The 25421-nt window shown below is 35.0% G+C and overlaps 1 protein-coding gene across 1 annotated transcript; it reads left to right on the top strand.

Annotated features, from left to right (window-relative positions):
- The first annotated feature begins 942 nt into the window (after nucleotides 1–942).
- On the top strand, nucleotides 943–23873 carry LOC128020232 (neuroligin-4, X-linked-like). Its single transcript, XM_052607010.1, has 6 exons — nucleotides 943–1310; nucleotides 8436–9063; nucleotides 13051–13203; nucleotides 19043–19228; nucleotides 20021–20810; nucleotides 21084–23873. Exons 2-6 carry the CDS (start codon nucleotides 8646–8648, stop codon nucleotides 21934–21936), a joined length of 2400 nt encoding a protein of 799 aa, XP_052462970.1. The 5' UTR covers nucleotides 943–1310; nucleotides 8436–8645; the 3' UTR covers nucleotides 21937–23873.
- The last annotated feature ends 1548 nt before the right edge of the window (nucleotides 23874–25421 follow it).

The raw sequence follows: 25421 nt of genomic DNA, 5'->3' as shown, positions 1-25421 counted from the left end.
ACATCTATGAAACCATGAAAGGTTCTTGAAAAGTTCTTTAGAGCCTTTCACTGAAAGGTTGTTTAGGGAACCAAAACTGGATCTTCTGTGGCATTGCTATGAAAACCTTCTTTAGGAACCTTTATTGTTATGAGTATTTTCAAAGCATCTTTGGTGTTCAACAGAACATAGGAAGTCATACGGGAGGTGAGTAGATTTATGAAAGGTGAGTAGATTTATGACAGAATGATTATTTTGGGGTTAACACTCTTTATAATAACCCACCTGGGTCTGTTTTGACCTGGAAGAGATGCATACAAATGTCCCCCACCAAAAAATGCATAGTTTTTAATAAGGGGGTGGGAGGTTGCAAAGGATTTAAGACCCTGCTATTTATTTATTTATTTCCCAAGATTGTTGTTTGTTTGTTTGTTTGTTTTTACCGTTTAAATAAAATGTTACATGTTTCTTGTTCAGGTCTTGTTCAAATACCATTAGCTGTTAACAATAATTTGTGTTAAATTATCTATAAGGTTACATTGGTGTCAAATAAATAAATAAATAAAAGAAAAACGTTTAAAAGGGAGTTATATATATATATATATATATATATATATATATATATATATATATATATATATATATATATATATATATATATATATATATATATATATATACACACACACACACACACACATTTTTTTTTTACTGTTTTTTTTTTTTTTTTTTTTTTTTTTTTTACGATTCTTGGGCTCCAGACAGACCTAGATTTTGAAATGCATTATAAAGATTAACAGCAGTTATATGAATTTAATTTATTTTAATTCCATTTCCTTGAAATCAAATTTGGACCTGAATTCCAATTCACTAATGAACCATTCTCAGTCCGTTTCTGAATTCTGCACATCAAGGTGTTAGGTGCATCTCACTGTCAAATACGAGCAGCATCTGACCTCCACAGTCCCGTTATTCCTCAAGTTCACCGTGTGTCTCCGTGTTTCTCCGTGTGTATGTAGATCTCTGGCCGAGCTTTAATGCAGTCAGTCCCTGATTCTCATTCGACACGAGCCTGATAGAGCTAGAGAGAGAGAGAGAGAGAGAGACGCTGGGATTGATCAGGGGATCGAGATTCTCGTGTGTGGGATTAAATGCGTGATTTCCACCGTTGCAAAGACATTTTCCCGTCCTTCTGGTGATCTCTGAGTATCGTGTGTTTGATGGAGATCTCGTGATCTGTCGTCAGTTTCCGCATCTCTGACTCGTTCTGACGGGGTTTATTCTTCTCTTGGATTTAAGGGTTTTTCTTCACCTCTTTTGCTGATCTAAAGGTAAGCAGCTGTGGCTAATTATGCGTCTCTTATTTCCCCGCAGGTTGCGTGTGTCTGGATGGAGATGGGTTTTTTTTCCCCTTCCTCTCAGATTTTTCTCGACTTTCTATTCATCATATAAACGCGTCAGGAACCCAGCGATGCAGTCGAACATAAGCCCATGTGTGTGTCGTTTCTGAGCAAGTGTAGCAGGGTTTATTCAGCTGTTAGTCGCAGGACAGGAACGCAGGTAAGATCTGTGAGGGATTCAATAACCTACTTTACACATCCTCATCGACTGCACAGCTTTACTCTCTCATCCCATCGAGAAATAAATCAATAAATACATCCAAAATGTTCGGCTTTTCGACTCGTTTCATTCATTAATATGTAGATGGTGCTCCAGAAGCCCAATAATAGCTGGTGTCATCGGTGACTTATTGGGATCGGCCTGTGCTTTAATGCAAACACCCTCTGATGCATGATCAATCATATCTTAATGATGCATTAACATTCAAAATAAGTACAGAATGATTACCATTTTCGCTTCAAAATGATGTTTTTAAGCGAGTTGCACATCTTGCTTCAGAAAATTATAATTCAGGGGTTCTCGGTGCTTCGACACTTTTTTTATCCATGTTTTGGCGATATAATTAGGTTACTGTTTGAGAAAGAGTGGTTTAGATGATTACAGTGGCTTTTGAAGATCTGGCCATTGCGATAGAGACATTTGCATCAAAGGGTTAAAATATACACTTAATGTATACAGTGCATTGAGTTGCTTGCATTGCCCTTAGTGTTAGTATCTCAATGTTCAGCTTTACCAAGATAAACATATAATAATTCCCATTTTTACCATGTTAAATATTCCAGAGGTTCTTAGTGCATCACCACTTTTTCAGCCATGAATTTCTAAATAAAAACAAATTGAAAAGAGTATAGCCATGTGCAATTATGGCTATTTAAATTATTAAAATGCTTTTGAAGATCTGACCATTGTAGTGTGCAATTGCATCGAAGGGTTAAAATGTACACTTGATCATATAAACAGGTTTTGTTCTGTTTGCATTGCCATTAATGTTAGTATATTAATGTTTTTCCCTTTCAAAATTATATTTTTTGAGAGAATAATGGAAATAATGAGGTTCTTGGTGCGTCACCACATTTCAGCCATGTTTTAATAAATAAAATCACAATATAAAGAGGACAGCCATATGCAATTATGGTTAAGAGTGCATGGTTTAGACGATTATAATGGCTTTTGAAGATCTGACCATAGTAATGGACGTTAGCATCAAAGGGTTCAAATGTACAGTTGATCATATAAACAGGTTTTGGTTTGCTTGCATTGACATTAATGTTAGTATTATGCATTGAATCACTGGTGGTCATCAGTGGTCAGATAAAGCATCTTTTTATGTTCTCAACATTAAGGTGGTACTACAGTATGTGCTAGATGCATGGTGCACGGATGGAAATGCAATGTGAAAGAAGACTAAATCACTTTTACAATAGTTGTGATGCATGAGTTTGATTGCAAATCAGCAGTGTTTGAAGATTTCCATTGCAGCATGAGTGTGTGAATTACAGGTGCATCATCATTAACTGTGTCAAGAGGAAACATGGACAGACAGCTCCAGACAGGAGTAGAGTCGAAAGGCCACCCGCGGGGATAAACAGCCTCTTCAGATCGCTTCTAAAAGTGTCACAAAAGAACAGCCGCAAGCATTACCTCAGCTTTCAAAGAATGGTTCAGGCCAAAAATAAATTCTCCCCTCATTTTTCACACGATGTCTCCGTAAAGTATTTTTCTATTGTGAACAAGTATGTCAAACTTTAACTGTACTAGCTTGTTAAGTCATATTTTACAAAGATTATTAAAGCATGTTTTACAAAAAAAAAAAAAAAAAAAGTTTATAATCACATAATCCAGACATTTATTTTTTTACTTTATATAAAATAAATATTAACCAAAAAAAAAAAAAAAAAAAAAAATATATATATATATATATATATATATATATATATATATATATATATATATATATATATATATATATATATATATATATGTATAAAACTTTTTGTATAGACTGCTGCTAGTTGTGAGAAGCATTCCTAATTTTGACTTTCATTTTAATGTATTGTCATACCTAAAACTGAAATAGAAATTAATATATAGGCATATAGAAAATAAAAACTGATTTGAAATTTTTATAAAATATAGTATCTAAATTCAATAACAACAACAAAACACTTTTTCAAAGTAAATTCTACACCATTTTCTTCTCAGCGTATGGCTAAAACTACAAACCAGAGCTGTGAAGCAGTTGATATGAAGAATAACAGCGTAATGAGAACTGGAGAGCTTTGTTGTATGAATAAAGCTGTGTGAAGAGTTTCTCTTTTGTATTCCACAGAAAAGAAAAGAAAAATTACCGTGCATTTGAAATGATATGACGATGAGTAAAAACTGACAGAATGTTTGATTTTGGATGAATAGTCTCTTCTAACACATTATATTACAAGCATCATAAAGCAAGTTTTTCTGTAGCCTGTGTATTTTCATGAGTCTTGAGCAAAGTGCATATTAATCTGTGTTGCATGCATCTCATGAAATATGATCATGTGTGCACACACCCACTTACTGGAAACATTGAATAATAGCATGCTGTCCGGATAAATTGGAGGTTTTTCTTGCAATATAATTGAGTTAATTTAATTCAAAGTGCTGGTTGTGTTCATTAGAAGTCCCCTGCTGGTTGAAGCTGTAACTACACCGCTGTGCTGCATGACATTCAGGGCTCAGGTGATTGACTCAGTGAGTGTCTGAGAGCAAAGATGGCAGCGTTCAGCTCGTGCACGTCCAGGGGTGCATGCTACAGAATAATGAGTATTTGTGTATGTGTAATGCAAATGGATGGCAAAACTCTTTCTCACTTAAAGGAATAGTTCAGCCAAAAATGAACATTAGCTGTAAATGTGCTGAGTGTGTTTCTTCATCAGGTTTGTAGAGATGTAGCATTGCATCACTTGCTCATCATTGGAGTGAATGGGTGCCGTCAGAATGAGAGTCCAAACAGCTGATAAAAACATCACAATCTGGTCAACATCTGGAGAAGACAAAAGATGAAACACATCCAGCATTAAGATGATTTTAACTCAAACACATAGAGTCTATAATCCATAATAACACTTCCTCCAATGAAAAAGTGTTCTGGTCTGAATCAGGAGAGAAATCTGCACAGATCAAGCACTGTTTACACAGATCTAAACTAATTTGTGAGAGAAACACAACAGCAGATGCACTTTTGAGGGTGAGGAAATTACTTTAATCACAAAAGACTGTAAAAGCTCATGGAAATCCCAAATGTATTTCTGCATCTCATCTGGAACACATTTGTCTTTATGCATTTATTCAAATCGACTTACATTGCATTCAAACTCTACATGTGGTCAGTTGATGCATTCGACCGTGGAGATGATCTGCAGGAATGCATGACACACACAGACAATCCGATCAAACGTGATCTAGTTAAAGCCGAGCAGGTTTGTTTCAGCACAAGCGCTGGTTTAACTGTGACTGTATTATTAGTTTGGAAGGGAATCAGCGGTTTGTGAAAGAACAATGTGAAAACAGCCACACGTTCAAACTGATTGTCAAGCGTTTGTGTGAAAACTAATTAAAAGTTTTGTATTTGTTGGACCTGAATCCTACTGATGAGAATATTAAATTCCTGAAAATTACATTTCCACACAGCATGATGATTCGACAGAGACAAGATGTGCAGCACCTTTATTGAATTCTGCCTCGATTCGACTCATTCATTGTTTATGTGATGCAGAACTCAAACTTAATGCAATTTATAACCAATTAAAAGTGAATCTTCTTATTCAGCTTACACTGCAAAAAAATATTACATTAACAATTTAACCTTATTTTTCGTCTTGTTGTCCTGTACAAATATCTAAATATCCTTAAAACAAGAATTTGATATTTTTTGCTTGTTGTCAGAGAATATATCCAAAATTGAAGTGTATTTTTTTTCTTTGCATTTCATTTTCATTTAATTTTATTTCTTTATTTTCTAATTCATATGTCTTTATATTCAAGATAGCAGCGATACAAATGCACGACTTAAATCTTACATAATTTAAATCAAACTAATAGAAGAATTTACTTTAGTTTGTTTAAACTGAAAAAAGTCGCAATTTATTCTTACTTCTATCTTGTTGTCCGAAACAAATAATGAAATATTCTTAAAACAAGAAGCACTATTTATTATTTATTTCTCATATATATTTTTCCAGTACAAATGTAAACATTGTTAAAGCATTGAAGTGATTTTGATATTAATGCTTGTTGACAAAGAATCGGTCTGAAATATAAGCGTATTTTGAATTTGCAAATTTACTTTTTTATTATTAATTTATTTTTCTTGTTCATGCATTATATCTTTATATTCAAGTAACAATAGAAATGCACAACTAATACTTTATAAAATTTATAATAAATTAATAATGAATCGTGTTTTGCTTCAGCTTGTTTACATTGCAAAAACTCATATTTTATTCTTATTTATTCTTACAAATGTTGCAACATCCTGGAAGCAAATTTGATATTTTGAATTTTCTTTATTTCACTTATTTCTGCTTAATACGTTTATATTCAAGATAGTTTCTCTGAAAAAGGCAGCAATACGAATGCACCACTCACACTTTTTGCAATTCATAACAAATTTAAAGCTTGTTTACGTTGCAAAAATACACAATTTATTCTTACGTCCTGTACAAATATCTAAATAATATTGCAAAATTTTTACCAGAGATGCGACTGTGATCCATCAGGAACATGTGTGTATTCTGTCTTTGCATTTTAGTTTTTGTTTGTTTGTTTGTTTATGGTTAATATCTTTATATCCACAGTAGATCCTCTGAAAACAAGCCTGAATATTTCATTCTGTTGTGCTTGTACAGGTCAGTGTTTCATGCTTCAGACAGAAAACGAGACGAGGATCCTCATGAATAATATATTTTCTCTGTGAATGGCCGTGTTGCTCAACATTACGTAAGTGGACACCCACTAAGCGCCGCAGATGTCTGGCTGACAGCTTTGTTAATGGCTTTGAGCGTTCAGATGACTGCTGAATGAATGTGCCAGATTTATACGGCCCGTGTTATTAGAGAGCCTGGACTTTTCTCTCTGCCAGCGAAGCCACTCAACATTTCATTCATTGTAATAGATGGAGAACACAAAGCTGAGTGTGTTTCTTCACAGCTGCTCCATCAACACTAGAATGGTTTGCGTTACTGTTACACATCGCAATGTTTTAGTCGTGACGAATGCATTGAAATGCAGGGGTGAAACGGTTAAATTATGCTTTTGAGTCGCTTGTGAATTTTGGATGATTTTTTTCATTCCTACAGGAGGCTAGAAGAGATATTTGTACTAACCACAGACAGCATTTTTAATGTGTCTGTCCGGAGTAATGTATCAAACCAATGAAGACATTCTGATCATCCAGAGACGAGCGGACGGTTATCCAGCTTTTTGAAGAAAAGTTTGGAGTCTTTATGATTTTTTCATGTTTCAGAAAGAAGTCTCTTCTGCTCAAGGTTTTATTTTTCAATCTAATATGAAGATTTACTGCTCGAGAAACATTTCTGATTATTATCGATGTTGAACACAGTTGTACTGCAAAATATTTTTGTGGAAATTGTGATGCATTTAATTTCTCAGGATTCACAGATGAACAGAAAGTTCAGAAGAACAGCTTTTGTTTGAAACTAAAAACTTTAGAAATGATTAATGTCTTTACTCTCACTTTTGATCAATTTAATGCTTCCTTGGTGAATAAAAGTACATCTATATATTTATGTATTTGCTCTGAACTTGAAAATAATGTTTTTCAATAAGAGGAACCATCATTTTAATGACTGAAGTTTAATAGTGGGAAAACTATTAAACTTTTAAAACTTAAACTAATAGAAAATGAAGTGCTCAACATTTGAGGTTATTATCAATGGAAATTTGCTTTCTGCCATGCCATAAAATTTTAAAAAGTTAATTGTGACATTTTATCATTATTTTCTCTCACAAATCTGAGTTTATATCTCATAATTCTGAATTACTTGAATTGTGAATATGCAAATTGAGAAGGGAAAAAAGTATGAATTGTGAGATAAAAGCTCATAAAATATATATATAAAAATAAAACAAGATGTCATCTCAGATTTCAAAGTATAAAAAAATAAGGATTAAAAAATAAATAAAAACACACTAAGAATTCTGGGCAAAATGTCCAAAATGCAAGAAGTAAACTTGATACTGGCAGGAAATTCTGATAAAAAGATATAAAGTAAGAATTGTGAGATGAAAATTAATTTTCTCATTCTGTGACAGAAAAAAAAGAAGATTTAAAATAAGATGTAAACATATAATTCTGAGACAAAATTCCAAGAAGTTTCCTTGGTATTGTGAGAAAAAAAAAATCTAATTTTATATCTTGCAATTCTGATTATTTTCTTTATATCTTGCAATTCTGAAGAAAACAAACAACAAAAAAAAGTTGCAGTTACCTTATTTTATTTCTTTATCCCATTGCAGAAGCAGATTTCCATAGATATCAACTTTACATTTGTAAATCTTGTTTAGACATCTGTGGATCTGGCGCAGTCATATTGAGTTTATGTGTGTCAGGTTTTGGAAATAGAGATGTAAGCATCATCTGAAGCTGAATAAATGATCTCTCCATTGATGTGTGGTTTGTTAGGATTGTACAATATCTGTCTGAGATACAACTATATGAAAATCTGGAATCTGAGGGAGCAAACAAATCTAAACATTGAGAAAATCATCTTTAAAGTTGTCCAAATGAAGATCTTAGCAATGTATATTACTAATAAAAAAATACGTTTTTATATATTTACAGTAGGAGATTTTACAAAATATCTTGATGAAACATTATTTTTACTTAATATCCTAATGATTTTTGGCAATAAAGAAAAATCTATAATTTTGTCCGACACAATGTATTGTTGTTTATTGCTACAAATACACCCCAGAGACTCAAGCCTGGTTTTGTGCTCCAGGGACACATTTCTGGTCTAAATCATGGCTTCATTGTTCTGCTCTCTGTCTCACAGGAGGATCAATCCGACTGGAATTAACTCAGGATATCGTTGTGTTTCTGAAGCATGGCAGGCAGCGTCTCCATCATCCCGAGGGCCGTCGCTCCGACAGAGAAACATCAGGATCAGCAGAAGGAGCTCGCCTGAGGATCTGTGTCGTCAGGGTAAATTCTGTGGATTTACACGTTTGTGAGGATTACGCCTTTGCTTCCCTCTGCTCTCGCCATGTTTGCTCTGAGAATGATCCTTGGGGTCGTCTCTGTGGTTTGGGGGTCGTCGCTCGTGGTTTGTCAGCAAGCACAGTTCACCACCGTCACCACGAACTACGGGAAGCTGCGAGGATTGCGTGTGGCGCTGCCCAGTGAGATCCTGGGCCCCGTGGAGCAGTATCTGGGCGTCCCGTACGCGATGGCCCCGACTGGAGAGCGGCGGTTTCAGGCTCCGGAGCCGCCGGCGTCGTGGCCCGGCATCAGGAACGCCACACAGTTCGCTCCGGTGTGTCCGCAGTATCTGGAGGACCGGCTGCTGCTCACGGACATGTTACCGGTCTGGTTTACCGCAAACCTGGACACGGTCGCGACGTACGTACACGAGCAGAGCGAAGACTGTCTGTTCCTCAACATCTACGTGCCCACGGAGGAAGGTACGGCTCAAAACACACACACACATACACACACACACACACACACACACTACTGATCAAACGTTTTTGGTCTCTTCTGCTCAGTAAAGCTGCCTTTATTTGATCAAAAACACAGTAAAACAGTGAAATATTCTTCTAGTGTAAATCATCTGTTTTCTGTGTGAATCTGTGTTAAAGTGTAATGTATTTCTGTGATGCTCCGCTGTATTTTCAGCATCATTCCTCCAGTCTTCAGTGTCACATGATCTTCAGAAATCAGAATAATATGATTATTATAACATTTCTGCTTATTATCAATGTTGAACACAGTAATATTTTTTTGTGGAAACTGTGATGCATTTTATTTTTCAGGATAAAATGTCTTTACTGACACTCTTGATCAATTTAATGCATCCTTGATGAAAAAAAAAACAACCAATTTCTTGCAAAAAAATAAAAAAAAATTACAAAATAAATCTTACTGACCCCAAACTTTTGGGATGTATATATGAAAGGGTGAAATATTGATATAACTTGAATATTAAGTTTTCTTTGAAATTTTGTTTTAAATATATAACTCAACTATACAAATATATAGCTAACAGAAAATAAATAATTTGTATATTAAATACTCAATACAGGTAATGAAAGGTCATTTTCACTCATGTATAACAATCTTTAGAAATTTTGTCTTTAACTATTTTTTTAAAGAAAGAAAATCATGATATTAAATGTATATATACATACAGTGGGTATAGAAAGTAATCAGCCTCTTTTACATTTTGTGAAAAATAATCAGATTGTGTTGCTTCGCTGCCTTTGTAGTGTTATTGAGGTGCTTTGTGAAGGATAACCAATCAGGTGTCAGGAGACGGGAGGGGGCGGGACAAACAGCGATGGAGAGGAGAGTGAGAGAAGGAAGACGACTCTCTCCATTTATCCTTGCAGTCCTTCTGAAGGACATTAGACATTAGAGATCCTGAGCTGGACAAGGATCACCTCCTCGTTTCAGTGTTTTGTTAAACCATCTTTTGCTTTAATGACAGCCTTTTGCCTTGAATTTCTCCTCCTGTCTCCTCCATGCTGTCCTGCAGGAACGCTGTTATTTGGATGCTGAGCTGGACTGGGTTTTATCGTTTGGTGTTGAGGCCAAATAATTCAGTTTTAGTCTCATCTGCATCAGAATCAGGAGTGTTTTGGCCAAGCTCAGTCTGACTGCATGTGGCCTTTCTTGAGAAAGCCATACAAGCCACATTTGTGGAGGATCTGTGATATTGTTGTGGCCGCTCTTGATCTTTAACTCTTGCAGCTCCTTCAGAGTTGGTCTCTTTCATCAGCTTGGAGCGCCGTTTGAGTGTTTTTGTGTCCTCCTTCTGACATGTGTCTGTCCACATCTTTATCCCGGAGATGTTCTGACAGTATCTTGCCACTCACAGCTGATTGTTTGCTTCCGTTGCTCTACCCAGGGCTGAGATGCTCCAGGAAAGCTCTTTTGATGCTGAGCTGATCAACATGAGAACAGCTGATCACCGCTGAAGTCAGATTGCTTTGAGTGTCATTGAGAAGGTGATGAACTAAACCTGACTGAGTTTACAAGACATTTTTAGGAGGGGGCTGATCCTTTTTCCAACTCAGTGATTGTTTTTTTTCTGATATGTTGGTGTTTTATCTTTCTGATGGATGTCTTGGAAGTTGCACGAGTAAATAAAGCTGGATAAAACAAACACTGTCTTCATTTCAGGCAGCAAAGCAGCAAAATGCGATTATTTTAAAGGGGTTTGATTCTTTTCTATACCCACTGTGTGTGTGTGTGTGCGTGTGTGTGTGTGTGTGTGTGTGTGTGTGTTTAAATATATATTTTTTATAATTTTCTTTCTTAAATATATTATTTATGAAATTGTGAATATATATATATATATATTCACAATTTCATAAAAAATTATACATAATTTTACATATTAATAATTTTTTTTATTATTATATAAACATTAATTAATTATATTAGAAATTAGAATTACACACACACACATACATAAATTGCTTTACATTTGAGTTTGACACTAGTTTGCTGCTAAGATTATGCTAAAATATGGATAAAAAATGTAAATATAATTACATAGCAATCACAAATACTGAAGAAAATAATGAGACCTTTATTTTGATATACACATATTTCTTGGCATTAAATGGTTTATATTTACATTCAGCAGTTTTCATGCTTTATCCTTACAATATTTCATGCAATATGGGATTGAGTTCTTGACAAAGGATGCATGAAATGCTGCAGTAATAAGTGGAACAGAAGCGCGTCTGTGATGCTGTCTGCTCAGGCTGCTCACTAGCTGCTGGAACGGAGCTGTTTTATCATTATATCCATGTATTCATGCGACTGCCGTCATCTCATTTGAGCATGTCGCTCCTTGTTTCTCTAATAGACAGAAACTGAAGATGCTGTTTGTTCCCTAAGGAGATGGATTTATGATTTAGCAGTTGATGTCCAAACTGTGATGTTCTTGTAGCTTCATCATCGCCTCGAGGAGCAGAACATAATGAAACACATGATGAACAAAACGCAGATGACAAACACAACATTAGATGGAAAGTGTTGGTCGTACGTTCTGTTCACGGTTATCTGTGAGATCATCTCAGCTTTTAGGTTTTTTACAGGTTAACTAACATATATATATACCCTTACGAAAGGAAAATATATTTACCAATATATTGTGATATATTGTAATATATTATTTTCCCTTTTTATTTTTTAAAATATTATATATTTGAATACATTTAATAATATATTGATGATACATATATTATATAATATATTGCAAAATATACAAATGATTGCTGCTTTCAATATATTGAAATATATTGGAAAAAATAAATATATATAAGAATATATGCCTAATATATTACATGATATTTTCCAATATACTGTAATATATTTTATAAGCAATATAGTTTCATAAGGGTATATATATATATATATATATATATATATATAATTTTATAGTAGTTGTGAAATTGAAATTTCTATTTGATTTAACTTCAAATAATAAAATAACTATAAAGGTAAAATTAAACAAAATATGTACATTTAAAGCGAAAAAAAAATCTATAAAAATTACAGAAAATTACAAAAACTTTAACTTTAAAGTGCAAAAAAAAACAAAACATAAAATATAATTAAAAAATATTGACAAAAAACATAATAGCATATAAATTATATTAAAATAACACTGGCTTTGTAAGATGTTTAACACGTTTAATCCACACGCTAGTTTCAGACTTTTGAAAGAAAGTAAATAATAAAAATGCATTTATTTATGTTGATAATTTATTTATTTTTCAATATTTATATTGATGTTTGTGTAATAGTGGTTAACTAATGGATTCACTAAATGTCTTTGGTGTTTTATTGTTTAGTTTTTGGTCATAATGCATGCTCCAAATGAACTAAACATTAAAAACAGGTATTGTTTATCATTACTGACAAAGCTAATAATGTAACTTCTTAAAATGGAACAGTTAATTGATCTTTAGATAAACTCAGTGTCGTATGTGTTTAATGTTTTGCATCATAATTGATGCATCAGGCTTTTATGGCTCATATAGTTTGATATAATGAGAATACGGAGGGGAAAAAACATCTTAATTTTATTCAGAGACTCAAACTCAGCAACAACGTTTTCTACAGATGCTGATATTGATGTGATGAAATTCTGATGATTGTGATCCAGAAAGCCCAGATTTCTCCAGTGTTTTCTGGTTTAAATCTTGTGTCTAATGGAGACCGTAATGTCTTAATGGATGTGATATAAAACACCAGCAGCTAAAGGGTCATGAAGAAACGCCCGGTAATGACCTCAGACGACATTTCCTCTAAATGCAAGAGTTCATCCGTCAGTGTCTACATTCATTATTCCAACAGTTTTTATTTCTGCCTGATCTGTTTCCTTACGAGACTATGTTTGTGGGTTGTCTAAAGTGATGTTCTTTGTGTTTCAGACGCTCATGACGACACAGGCTTGAAGCCGGTCATGGTTTATATTCACGGCGGCTCGTATGTGGAGGGAACGGGGAACATGATCGACGGCAGCATCCTGGCCAGCTACGGAAACGTGATCGTGGTCACCGTTAACTATCGGTTGGGAGTGTTGGGTGAGTCTCTCGACATGTAGTGAAGGATAGAGTCTGAGTGATGCTACTGCTGAACATCCTTCAGGCTTTTGTTCATCAGTGATGCATTAAACTGATCAAAAGTGACAGTTAACGCTTTTATAATATTACAAAAGATTTCTGTTTCAAATAAATGCTGTTCTTTTGAACTTTTTGTTCATCTGTGAAACCCGAAAAATAAAATGCATCATGGTTTTCACAAAAATTGTTTTCAACACTGATAATAATCAGAAATGTTTCTTGAACAGCAAATAATTACTGTATAGTATAATGTGCGATTTTAGTTAATTTAGTGTTATTTAGTATCACTGAGAAACTACAGTTTTTGTAAAGATTTTTTTTATTTTTTTTTGTAGATTCAATTTTAGTAATTTGTATTAATTATTTTTTATTCTTATTTAAAAATGTTATTTTACTTCAAGTAACAAACATGTATTTTATAATTTTAGTTTATATATATATATATATATATATATATATATATATATATATATATATATATATATATATATATATATATATATATATATATATATATATATATATATATATATATATATATATATATAATTTATTTTACTTTACTTAATGGTTATTTTACTTCTAGTAATGAAAAATATGTTTCATAGATATATTATGCTTTATATGTATTTTATTTTGTTTAATGGTATTTTAAGTAATAAAATAATGTGTTTTATGTTTTTACATTTAGTTTAAATTTATTTTATTCATAATTTATTTCATTTTAGTTAATGGTTATTGTATTTCAATTACTTTTTAAAGTTTTAGTTAACTTTAATAACCTTGATTATTCTGATTTCTGAAGATCATGTGACACTGAAGACTGGAGGAATGATGCTGAAAATACAGCTTTGATCACAGAAATAAATTACACTTTAACAGAGATTCACACAGAAAACAGCTGTTTGAAATTGTAATATTTCACAATTTTTACAATATTTTTGATCAAATAAATCCACACTTGTTAAGCAGAAGAGACTTCTGATTTAGAGCATTTAAATAAATCTTATTAACATTAAACATGTATGTATGTATGTTTGCATATGAGCTAAAGATAAAGAAACCTGTGAAAAGCTTTACTCACAGTTATGTACGCCTTAAGATGTTCACTGAAGGATCTTTTATTTAATGAAGGCTGTGACAAGTTTTATATTAAAAGTTCTGCCAAACATCGATTCCTCACTAAAACATAAAGCTTTTATGATTCAGTTTCTTTGAACAGAAGAACTCAGTGAAAGCTTATTAAAACACAAAGAATACTTATAAACACCAACACAAAGCCGCTCTCAGACTCAAAGTGTGCAGAGTTATGATTCATTCATTTTGAATCCACACATCCAGATTATATTTATTATATGTTTGGCACCGAACATATGTTTTTGAGAGTATCTTGAGTGAGTTTTGAATGCAGTGAATGCAGTGACCTTGATCAGTTCAGCAAATCGTCAGGCCGTTGCTGGCTCTCTTTCTCATCAAGATACTGAAGTGATATTGTTTGAAGATCCTGAGCTTCTTGGCTCTGAATCAGAGATGAAAAAGGCTGCTTTCAACACCATCTCTCTCTTTAAAGAAGAAAGGAAGATCCAAACACATCCCAGAGGCCTTCAGATTCAGACCCAATGCACCTTTGGCCATCATCATCAGATCTTTTGTACCAAATGTTTTAATATTTTCAACAAAGCATCTCTGACATCTCTCAAGTCCATCATTACATTCCTGACATTACCAAATATGCACAACCAGACAAAAACGTGGAATAATTACGATTGATAATAATCAGAAATGTTTCTTGAGCAGTAAATCATCATATTATTCTGATTTCTGAAGATCATGTGACACTGAAGACTGGAGGAATGATGCTGAAAATACAGATTTGATAATATAAATAAATTCTGTCTTAACATATATTAACTTAGAAAACAGTTATTTTAAATGATAATAATATTTCACATTTTTACTGTATTTTTACTGTATTTTTGATCAAATTAAATGCAGCCTTGCTGAGCAGAAGACACTTATTTCAATAGCAGCAGTGTCCACACACTCATATTTGACTGGTTTTAGACTGTTAGATGGATGTGGCTGCAGGATATTTCCCATCTAAGGTCTGGAAGTCCTCGTCTGGCTCCAGTACTTCAGAGATATCCACAGATTTTGAGTGTTTTTATGGGTAAAACGGTGGAGCAGGGACAGATGGACTCAAAGCTGGAGGTCCGAGGAGAAACGACATCAGACAAATCCAGATAAAGACTCATCATCTTCAGCCGACGGCGTCTGGAGGATCTGTTTGATCGAGCTGTGTCTCGCGAGCCTGCTGCAGCCTCTCATCCTTTCAGCTGACACTTCATCTAATCTCAAGGCTAAATATTTGTGTCATAAAGACGGGTGTAAGGGACCGAAGCACTCGGAAGATGTTAGCGATTGCAGATAACAGAGCTCATTTGAAGGCTGAAAGTCCATGATATCCTCGGGTCATTGTAGGAGATTTTCATCTTTCTTACTTTATATTCTCTAAAATGCTGCTCTGGAGTAAAACTGTACAGTAAAAGCCGAAGTGATCCTGAATGAAACGCATTTTAAAGTATCGTCTGCTCAGCAAGGCAGCATTTATTTGATGAAAAATAAAATAACTATTTTCTATGTGAATACCTGTTAAAATGTCATTTATTTATTTGATCAAAGCTGAAATAAAGTGGAACATAATGCACAATGTTTCCATCTGACATGTATTCAACTCAAATTGTCAAACTCGTGTATTAAATAAATTCAATGCACACTGAAGCAGTTTAAGTCTTTGGTTCTTTTAATTGTGATGATTTTGTCTCACATTTAACAAAAACCCATCAATTCACATCTCAATAAATCACAATACTTCATAAGACCAATAAAAAAGAAAGTATTTTCATTAACTTTACATGTACTCAGTCCTTGGTATGGGCTCCTTTTGCTTTAATTACTGTCTCAGTTCAGCGTGTCATGGAGGTGATCAGTTTGTGGCTCTGTTGAGGTGGTCTGGAAGCCCAGGTTTCTTTGAAAGTGGTCTTCAGCTCATCTGCATTGTTTTGTCTCTTGTTTCTCATCTTCCTCTTGACAATAGCCCATAGATTCTCTCTAGGGTTCAGGTCTGGTGACCAACACCATGGTCATTTAACCAACTTTTGGTGCTTTTGGCAGTGTGGGCAGGTGCCAAATCCTGCTGGAAAATGAAATCAGCATCTTCAAAAAGCTGGTCAGCAGAAGGAAGCATGAAGTGCTCCAAAATTTATTGGTAAACGGGTGCAGTGACTTTGGTTTTGAAAAAACACAATGGACCAACACCAGCAGATGACATTGCACCCCAAATCATCACAGACTGTGGAAACTTAACACTGGACTTCAAACAACTTGGGATATGAGCTTCTCCACCCTTCCTCCAGACTCTAGGACCTTGGTTTCCAAATGAAATACAAAACTTGCTCTCATCTGAAAAGAGGACTTTGGACAGTTCTTCTTCTCCTGAGAGCCCAGGTAAGATGCCTCTGATGTTGTCTGTGGTTCAGGAGTGGCTTAACAGTGGCTTAACAAGAGGAATACGACAACTGTAGCCATATTCCTTGACACATCTGTGTGTGGAGGCTCTTGATGTCTTGACCCCAGCCTCAGTCCATTCTTTCTGAAGTTCACTCATATTCTTAAATCGATTTTGCTTGACAATCCTCATAAAGCTGTGGCTCTATCGGTTAGTTGTGCATGTATTTCTTCCACACTTTTTCGTTCCAGTCAACTTTCTGTTAACATGCTTGGATACAGCACTCTGTGAACAGCCAGCTTCTTTGGCAATGAATGTTTGTGGGTTCCCCTCCTTGTGAAGAGTGTCAATGATTGTCTTCTGGACAACTGTCATATCAGATTTAGTATATTTTTAAATAATATAGTAATTTTTTATTTTTTATTTTTTTTTAGTACTTAAGTTTAATTAAACTTAACAGAAATGAAAAATGTTGCATAGCTAAGATAAAATAATTTCATTAAATTTAAATGTATCTTATATCAGTTAACGTTTTTTTTTGTGTTTTGTCATTTTCATATTTTTTTTTATATTAATAACTATAACAAAGTTTGTCTGCATGAATATGCACAATATTTTACATTTTTATTTTATAGTGTAAATAATTGATCTCCTTACCTGAACTTTGTAGAAAATGGTGTTAATATTTGTTAATATTTTGAAGTAGATTATACTTTATAACATAATTTAATTTTGTAAAAAATAAATGCTTGTAATTAATTTAGTTTGAGTCATTTTAGTATTTCAAATTCAACTAAAAGAAAATAAGAAAATGCTGAAATGAAATAAAATAAATGTATGCATTAATTTTATTTTAAGTGACACAAATGCTATATATATATATATATATATATATATATATATATATATATATATACACACACACACACATAAACTCCTAAATCTAATGTATAAACTTGCCTTTTCTGTGAAGCTGCTTTGCAAAAGTTTGCATCGTGAAAAACGCTAAACATTTAAACATGAATTTAACTGAATTGAACCGCCTTTAAAACGTCTGAAGCAACACGAGGCGTGTTTAGTGTGTGATGAATGCTGCTCCCTCACGGCACAAAATAAGCAGATGACATCAGACTCCATCTCATTAGACATCAGATGTTAAAGAGCTCGTTTAGCTGCTTTAGGCTCTTTCCGAGGTGTAGAGCATCCAAACCTTTGTGGTAATGGCTGCACGGCTCATTGAAGGACTCTGGTGTGTTTATTGCTCGGGAATAAATTGCCCAGTCGAAAGTCCTACATCACCGACGACGAGGACTTCAATTAACCTTTATCAAGCGCTGGCCTGGAGTCAGGAGATATATGCATCACAGGTGAAGGTCAGCCAAAGCGCTTTTTATTTGTGCACGGTGCTGGAATTAATAATGCATCGTCCTCATGATGGATGAAGCCCATCAATAAATAACATACAGAAATCAAGCTCTTGTGCATCCACTGCACATTCGGGTTTTTTTTTCCAGGTGAAAGTCCTGGAGCTGAAGGAAGTGTAAACGCATTAACAGCTGTTTAGTGCCGCGCTCCTCACATCTGCATCAGATGATAGTGTTGATCCTCGAGGGCAGATCGAAGGGAAATTGAGTTTGTCGTTTCATATCTTGAGCTTCTCCTGATATTATGTTCAGAACGAGTGACATAACCACTGAAGACCAGTGAAATGAACAGAGTGTTAAAGAGTCAATCTTAATTATAACAGTTTTCCAGCATGTTTTGTTTGGAGAAATACCTGCATTATTTTTCATCGCTGAAGTTGGTGCAGCAGATTGAGATTTTGTGAATTTATATTGCTATGTTCATCTAAATTTAATATTAAATATATATAAATTAATGATATACAGCATGGTGGCATATATGACATGAAAATGTAAAAAAATAAAGGTTTTAAAATTATTACTATTATTATTATTATTATTATTATTATTATTATTATTGGTTTGCATGGTATATATATATATATATATATATATATATAGATATATATAGATATTATAGTATTATTTTTATTATTATTATATTTTTTATTATTATTTATTAATAATAAATAATTATTTTTTCACACACACAAACACTTTTTTTATTGTTTGTTTGTCTTAGTTACTTCAGTGATCCTAAATCAGTAGTGAAATGAGCATCATCTCAGATAGATCTCTTATGGATGTGTGTATGTGTCCAGCAGTGAATGTCCAAACACGTGTCCACACTGCAGTGTGTCCTGATCTCTCAGCTGTCTCTGTGTTTCAGGTTTCCTCAGCACTGGCGATCAAGCAGCCAAAGGGAACTACGGTCTGCTGGATCAGATCCAGGCTCTGCGCTGGGTGAAGGAGAACATTCAGGCTTTCGGCGGCGATCCAGAGCGAGTGACCATCTTCGGCTCCGGAGCAGGAGCCTCCTGTGTCAGTCTGCTGACCCTCTCACACTACTCTGAAGGTCACTGGAGATCTTAACCTGAAGTGTATGAATGTATAAGGCTGCAGGATTGATCAGAATACTGAAATCACGCTTTATGATTTGCATAATAAATTCAAAGTAAATGCTGTTATACACAAACTTGTCAGAACTTTGATCGTTTAAAACATGCATTTGGGAAAACAACATATGCAAACCAATTGTAATGAGGAGTTTTAATGGCTCCCTGTGGATTTTCATTTCATTTTTATTTTATTGTTTTTTTTTAATCCAAAGCACCTTACGAATGAAAAATACAACAAGCCATTCATCTTAAGAAAACAATTAACATGAGAAGTGCTAGCAATACAAGGTTTCTGATATCATTCAGAATAGTAAAAGATAAACCCTCCTTATTCTTCTATTAAAATAACAGTTTGATGGTTTAACGTTTAAAAAGTAAGAAATTAAGGCATCCATAAATATTGTATCCATTTATTAATTTAAATTTTACATTATATATGTATGTGAAATAAGAGTATATATATATATATATATATATATATATATATATATATATATATTTTTTTTTTTTTTTTTTTTTTTTTTTTTTTTTTTGTGAAATTACAGTGATATTATAGTTTTTATATATTATTTTAATACTATATTGTAACCATATATATATAACAATTATTTATATAATTTTGCGCTGCAAACCTGGACTTCTTTTTAATTGTAGTTGTAATTTGTATATATTTTTTTTTTTTTTTAATTTGTCATAATATTTACATGTTTATATTTTGTATTACTCTGACAGCGAGTGTTGTGTCCCAGATCTGTTTCAGAAAGCGATCATTCAGAGCGGGACGGCTCTCTCCAGCTGGGCTGTCAACTACCAGCCGGCCAAATACACACGCATGCTGGCCGAGAAGGTGGGCTGCAATGAAGACGACACGGTCGAGCTGATCGAGTGCCTCCAAAACAAAAACTACAAAGAGCTGATTGAGCAGAACATCACCCCTGCTAAATACCACATCGCCTTTGGACCCGTGATCGACGGAGATGTCATTCCGGACGACCCACAGATCCTCATGGAGCAGGGAGAGTTCCTGAACTATGATATAATGCTTGGAGTCAACCAGGGCGAAGGGTACAAGTTTGTGGATGGGATCTTAGACAGCGAGGACAGAATAACGAGCAACGACTTCGAGTTCGCCATATCAGAATTCGTCGACCACTTGTACGGCTACCCAGAAGGAAAGGACACCCTGCGGGAAACCATCAAGTTCATGTACACGGACTGGGCGGACAGGGAAAACCCGGAGATGCGGCGGAAAACTCTAGTCGCACTTTTCACAGATCACCAGTGGGTGGCGCCAGCCGTGGCTACAGCGGATTTGCACGCACAATACGGATCGCCCACATACTTTTACGCCTTTTATCACCACTGCCAGAGCGATATGAAGCCAGCCTGGGCCGATTCGGCACACGGAGACGAGCTTCCGTACGTTTTCGGCATTCCCATGATTGGCCCAACAGATCTCTTCAACTGCAACTTTTCCAAGAATGACATAATGTTGAGCGCCGTGGTCATGACATACTGGACAAACTTTGCTAAAACTGGGTAAGTTAGAAGCATAGGCTTACATACTAATAAAGCTAATTAGTGAAAGTGACGTGACATACAGCCAAGTATGGTTTCCATACTCAGAATTCGTGCTCTGCATTTAACCCATCCAAAGTGCACACACAGCAGTGAACACGCACAGTTTTTGTTTCTTAATCATATCGCCATTTCAATATTTTACAAGATTGAATAAAAAAAGAAAAATGCAAATGAAAGCATCAGTAATTGTGCAGATGGTACTAATATGACGCGTTATGTTTCACTTCACAGAGACCCGAATCAGCCGGTTCCTCAAGACACAAAGTTCATACACACTAAACCGAACCGCTTTGAGGAGGTGGCTTGGTCTAAGTACAACCCTAAAGACCAGCTGTATCTGCACATCGGCCTGAAGCCTCGCGTCCGTGACCACTACAGAGCCACCAAGATCGCCTTCTGGCTGGAGTTAGTGCCCCACTTACACAACATCAACGAACTCTTCCAGTACGTTTCATCAACGACCAAAATCCCACCACAGGACACAACGCCGTTCTCCTACACCAAACGCCTGTCCAACAAACTCTGGCCTTCGACCACCCGCCATCCACCCGCTCCTCCTGCCAACACTAAACAGATGTCGGATCAGCAGAAGACATCCGAGCACGGCGACGGGACGGTTATCATCGAAGCGCGAGATTATTCAACCGAACTGAGTGTGACGATCGCCGTCGGTGCGTCTCTGCTCTTCTTAAACATCCTGGCATTTGCCGCGCTCTACTACAAGAAAGACAAACACCGGCTGGAGTCGAGTCGCAGGCACAGTCCACCAAGAAATCTCGCTAACGACATTCCCCGCGTGCCGAGCGAAGAGCTGTCCCTGCGAATGAAGCAGCTTGACCATGATCACGACTGCGATTCGCTGCAAGGCCACGACATGATTCAGCTGACCTGTCCTCCGGATTACGCTCTCACGTTGCGCCGCTCGCCCAACGACGTGCCACTGATGACGCCGAACGCCATCACTATGATTCCCAGCTCTTTTGCTGGCATGCAACCGTCGTATCACAACCCGTTCAACACGTTTGGGAACAGCACTCCGAGCAGCACGGGCCTCCCGCACGGACACTCTACGACACGAGTATAACTCATCGTAAGTTGACAGACTATTTAGATGCGCACCCGGGTGCTTGAACACAAATACTGAGGGTGTTATTTTGTTACGGACTCTTTTATGAAATCAGTAACGTTACACTTATTAACCTGTATAATGTGATCAGTGAATGTAAACATATTTCTCATTCATGGTACAGCGACTTAAGCTTTCAAAAAAAATATGATTATGTACAGTAAATGAAGAAATATTAATTGCATCCTGATTTCCTGGTTAACATGTGAGATGATTTATCACGAAGCACTTGCATTGGAGCACAAATACCTGCAAATACATGGTAAACGAAGATTGGGGGTAAGGAGTTACATTTTTGCTGTTACTTGATATTCATAATTATGTCAGATGTAGAAAGCCTGGTCATACAGTTTGAAATGGACTTAATAGCTTGAAGTTTAAAGATTTTATAATTGAACTTTAAAATGGATGGATGGATAGATAGACGGATGGATAGATAGATGGATAGATGGATAGATGGATGGATGGATGGATGGATAGACAGATAGGCGGATAGGCGGATGGATAGACGGATGGACGGATAGATGGATGGATAGATAGATGGATACATGGATAGATGGACGAATGGATGAATAGATGGACAGATGGATGGACGGATGGATGGATAGATTGATAGATAGATTGCTATTGCTAAGGTTTTTGTTTTAGGTGGTTGTAGAGTGTTGCTATGCAATTGCTAGAGTGTTGCTAGGGTTTTGCTAGGCAATTGCTTTGATGTTCTAGGTGGTTGCTAGACTGTTGCTAGGCAGATGCAAGGTTGTCTTTCTATCTATCTAGAGTGAGCTGTGTGTGTCATGTTCTGCAGTGCTTTATGGGAGTCCATTGTGTCTGTTCCGCAGCCATGACCAGCAGTAGTATTGATCACTGTGGCTGATTTAAGAGGATTTCTGTACATATTTAGTCTCTGTGTTTTTTCAAGAAGTCAAGAACGAACTTGTGCCACAGAAGTGTCGCTGCTTACATTTTAAACACGAGATCAGGTTGCAATGATGAACTCTTGTGCCATCTGAGAGGATCTGCTGTCAGGTCTTAAAGGTGCTGCAAAATCTTTAAACCCCGCCCTCTACAGATTTGATTGACAGGTACAGGGTTTCTGATGGGCTCTTTTCTGTTATTTTTGCAGTCTAGAGTTCTGTGATTTCTCACAGCACGTGTTTCACTGATATCTGCCAGATTGTAGTGAGACTTTATTTGTATTATTGTGTTAAATTTATTGCTTGCAGCACCTTTTGAGCTCGTATCTTTGTGGCAACAGCCTTTATCTGACAGTAATCTTTCTCAGCCTGAATAGTGTTATTTTAGTGTATATAGCATATAGAATAAATTGTAAAAAGAACATCTGCAGCTTGTAGAATTGCTTTCAATGAAACTGTCTTTTAGGGACCTTTTATTTTGCTCGTGTACAGTTCTGAATGTATGCTTGCCATCTTCATCCCTCCATGTTTGATCATTTCAAAACATACTTTATATGACAGTAGATTGTCTAGTCCTTTGATAAAACCTTAAATATTTAGATGCAAATATAGTTTCCTTCCTCTTTAAACCCCATTAAATGGAACAGCAAAAGAACTGCTTACCTGAACACGGTCTTACATCTGCCATTGGTCAGTCACACAGATAGTCCCGCCCACAAAGTATTCTCATTGGCTGAGCCAGATGTTGACACGTCAGGCCACCTATTAATGACACACTAGACTTTAAAGTGATTTTGTTGTTTTCCAGAAATATGAGATGAGCTGAAATTTCAACTTCCTGTGATTGTAATCTGTAAACAGGAATTTGCATACTGTTTCTGATTTCTATATAATAGTGTTTCTCTAACTATAACTCAGCTCCTTGAAGTATGCACCATTTGCATAGGGATTTATAAATATTGATAAAGATTTTTGAAGATTTATGTTTTCATTGTCCATTTTTGCTCACTTGTGGTCTGTTTATTTTGTTCTGTGTAATTTTCTAAGCATTAAATAATGTACACAGACATTATTTCTTCTTCTCCTGTAACAGAAGCTTCACCATGGATCCACAACGCAGTAATAATGAATTATCATCGGTCAATAAGTATATTATTCAATCGTCTGTTTAACAGGGTACTGATGGACATGAACATGTTTCAGTCTCGCTCTGAATCATGTTGCTTCTTTAAATCTTTCCTCATACTTTACACTGAATATGATTTGATTTGGTTTGGCCTCATTTAAAGGCTTGTTGATGGATACTATATATGTAAGAGATTTTTTGCTGCTTTTTCTAAAATTAAATAAACTTAGATTTTACTCACTCACTTGTATTTATATTTCACTCACTCACAGATTTGCTCACTCACTTGTTTTTATATTTCATAAAATAAAGCTAGAAACAGAGTTTAAAAATGCAATGATAGTTCAAGTCTAAGAAGATGACATGCGCTGCACTGACCGAAAGTGTTTGTGCAGGTGAGTGTTGCTCTCCATCACATGCTCTTCTGTAGAGACTCCTGACCGTCATCTGAGAGACAGATGGTGGAGCATCAGCTTGAGCAGAGACCGTGATCGCTCGCTCTGTGGCACCACAACCATCTGTGGTCATTCATGGACCACAGACACATAAACACCTCCCAAGGTTTGTAATTGGAGCATGAAAACATACAGTATATATGGAGGGTTCAGCATGTGATTCAGTACTGCACGGTAAAAAACAACAACAACCAAACAAATTAACAATAAGATACCCTTACCCTAGGGGTCTTGATATGAAGGAATTTCTGTTTTTTTTTTTTTTTTTTTTTTTTTTTACTTTTAGTACTTCAATGTATTGTATTTTATGTTTACCGGAAATTTCTGTAAAAAAAACTGTCATACCTGAAAACTTACGGTATATTTTCATTTATTTATTTATTTGCATGATACTCAATGCATTTAAATGTTCATATGTTGATATAAATGGAAATAATGAATAATTATTATTAAACTCACAGGTTTTTAGAGAAGTTAATCATAGTTATTTCCTTTTATCATAAAATAATAATAATAAAATGGACATAGGGTGAATTTAAATATAAATGTTTAGTTTTGTCATTACATTTTTCTGTTTCCATTTAAATTTTTAAGTATAACAGTTTGTTTGTGTTTATTATTTTTTTAAATATGCCTAGTTTTTATTATTTTTATTTATTAGTCTTAGTTTATCTAGTTTTAGTTTTTTAGTACGTAAAGTTAAACTAAACCAAAATGACAAATGTTTGCAACAGGCTGAATTTTATTTTATAATAATATGTAAATATGTAAAAGTTTTTATTTTTTTTATTTTTTTTATTGCACTAACATCTATCATGAAAAACTGCTGTTTCTTCATTATTATTATGATTATTAAATTCTCCAGATGTCTCAAACAAAACATATTTTAAACAATTAAATTGTTTTTCATATTTCCTCAATCCCACTTCATTCTGTTAGTCTTTTGTA

Source organism: Carassius gibelio, chromosome A9 (genome assembly GCF_023724105.1).
Source record: "Carassius gibelio isolate Cgi1373 ecotype wild population from Czech Republic chromosome A9, carGib1.2-hapl.c, whole genome shotgun sequence".
Lineage (NCBI taxonomy): Eukaryota > Metazoa > Chordata > Actinopteri > Cypriniformes > Cyprinidae > Carassius > Carassius gibelio.
Note: the sequence above shows the minus strand (reverse complement) of the source record. Positions and strands in the feature narration are given on the sequence as shown.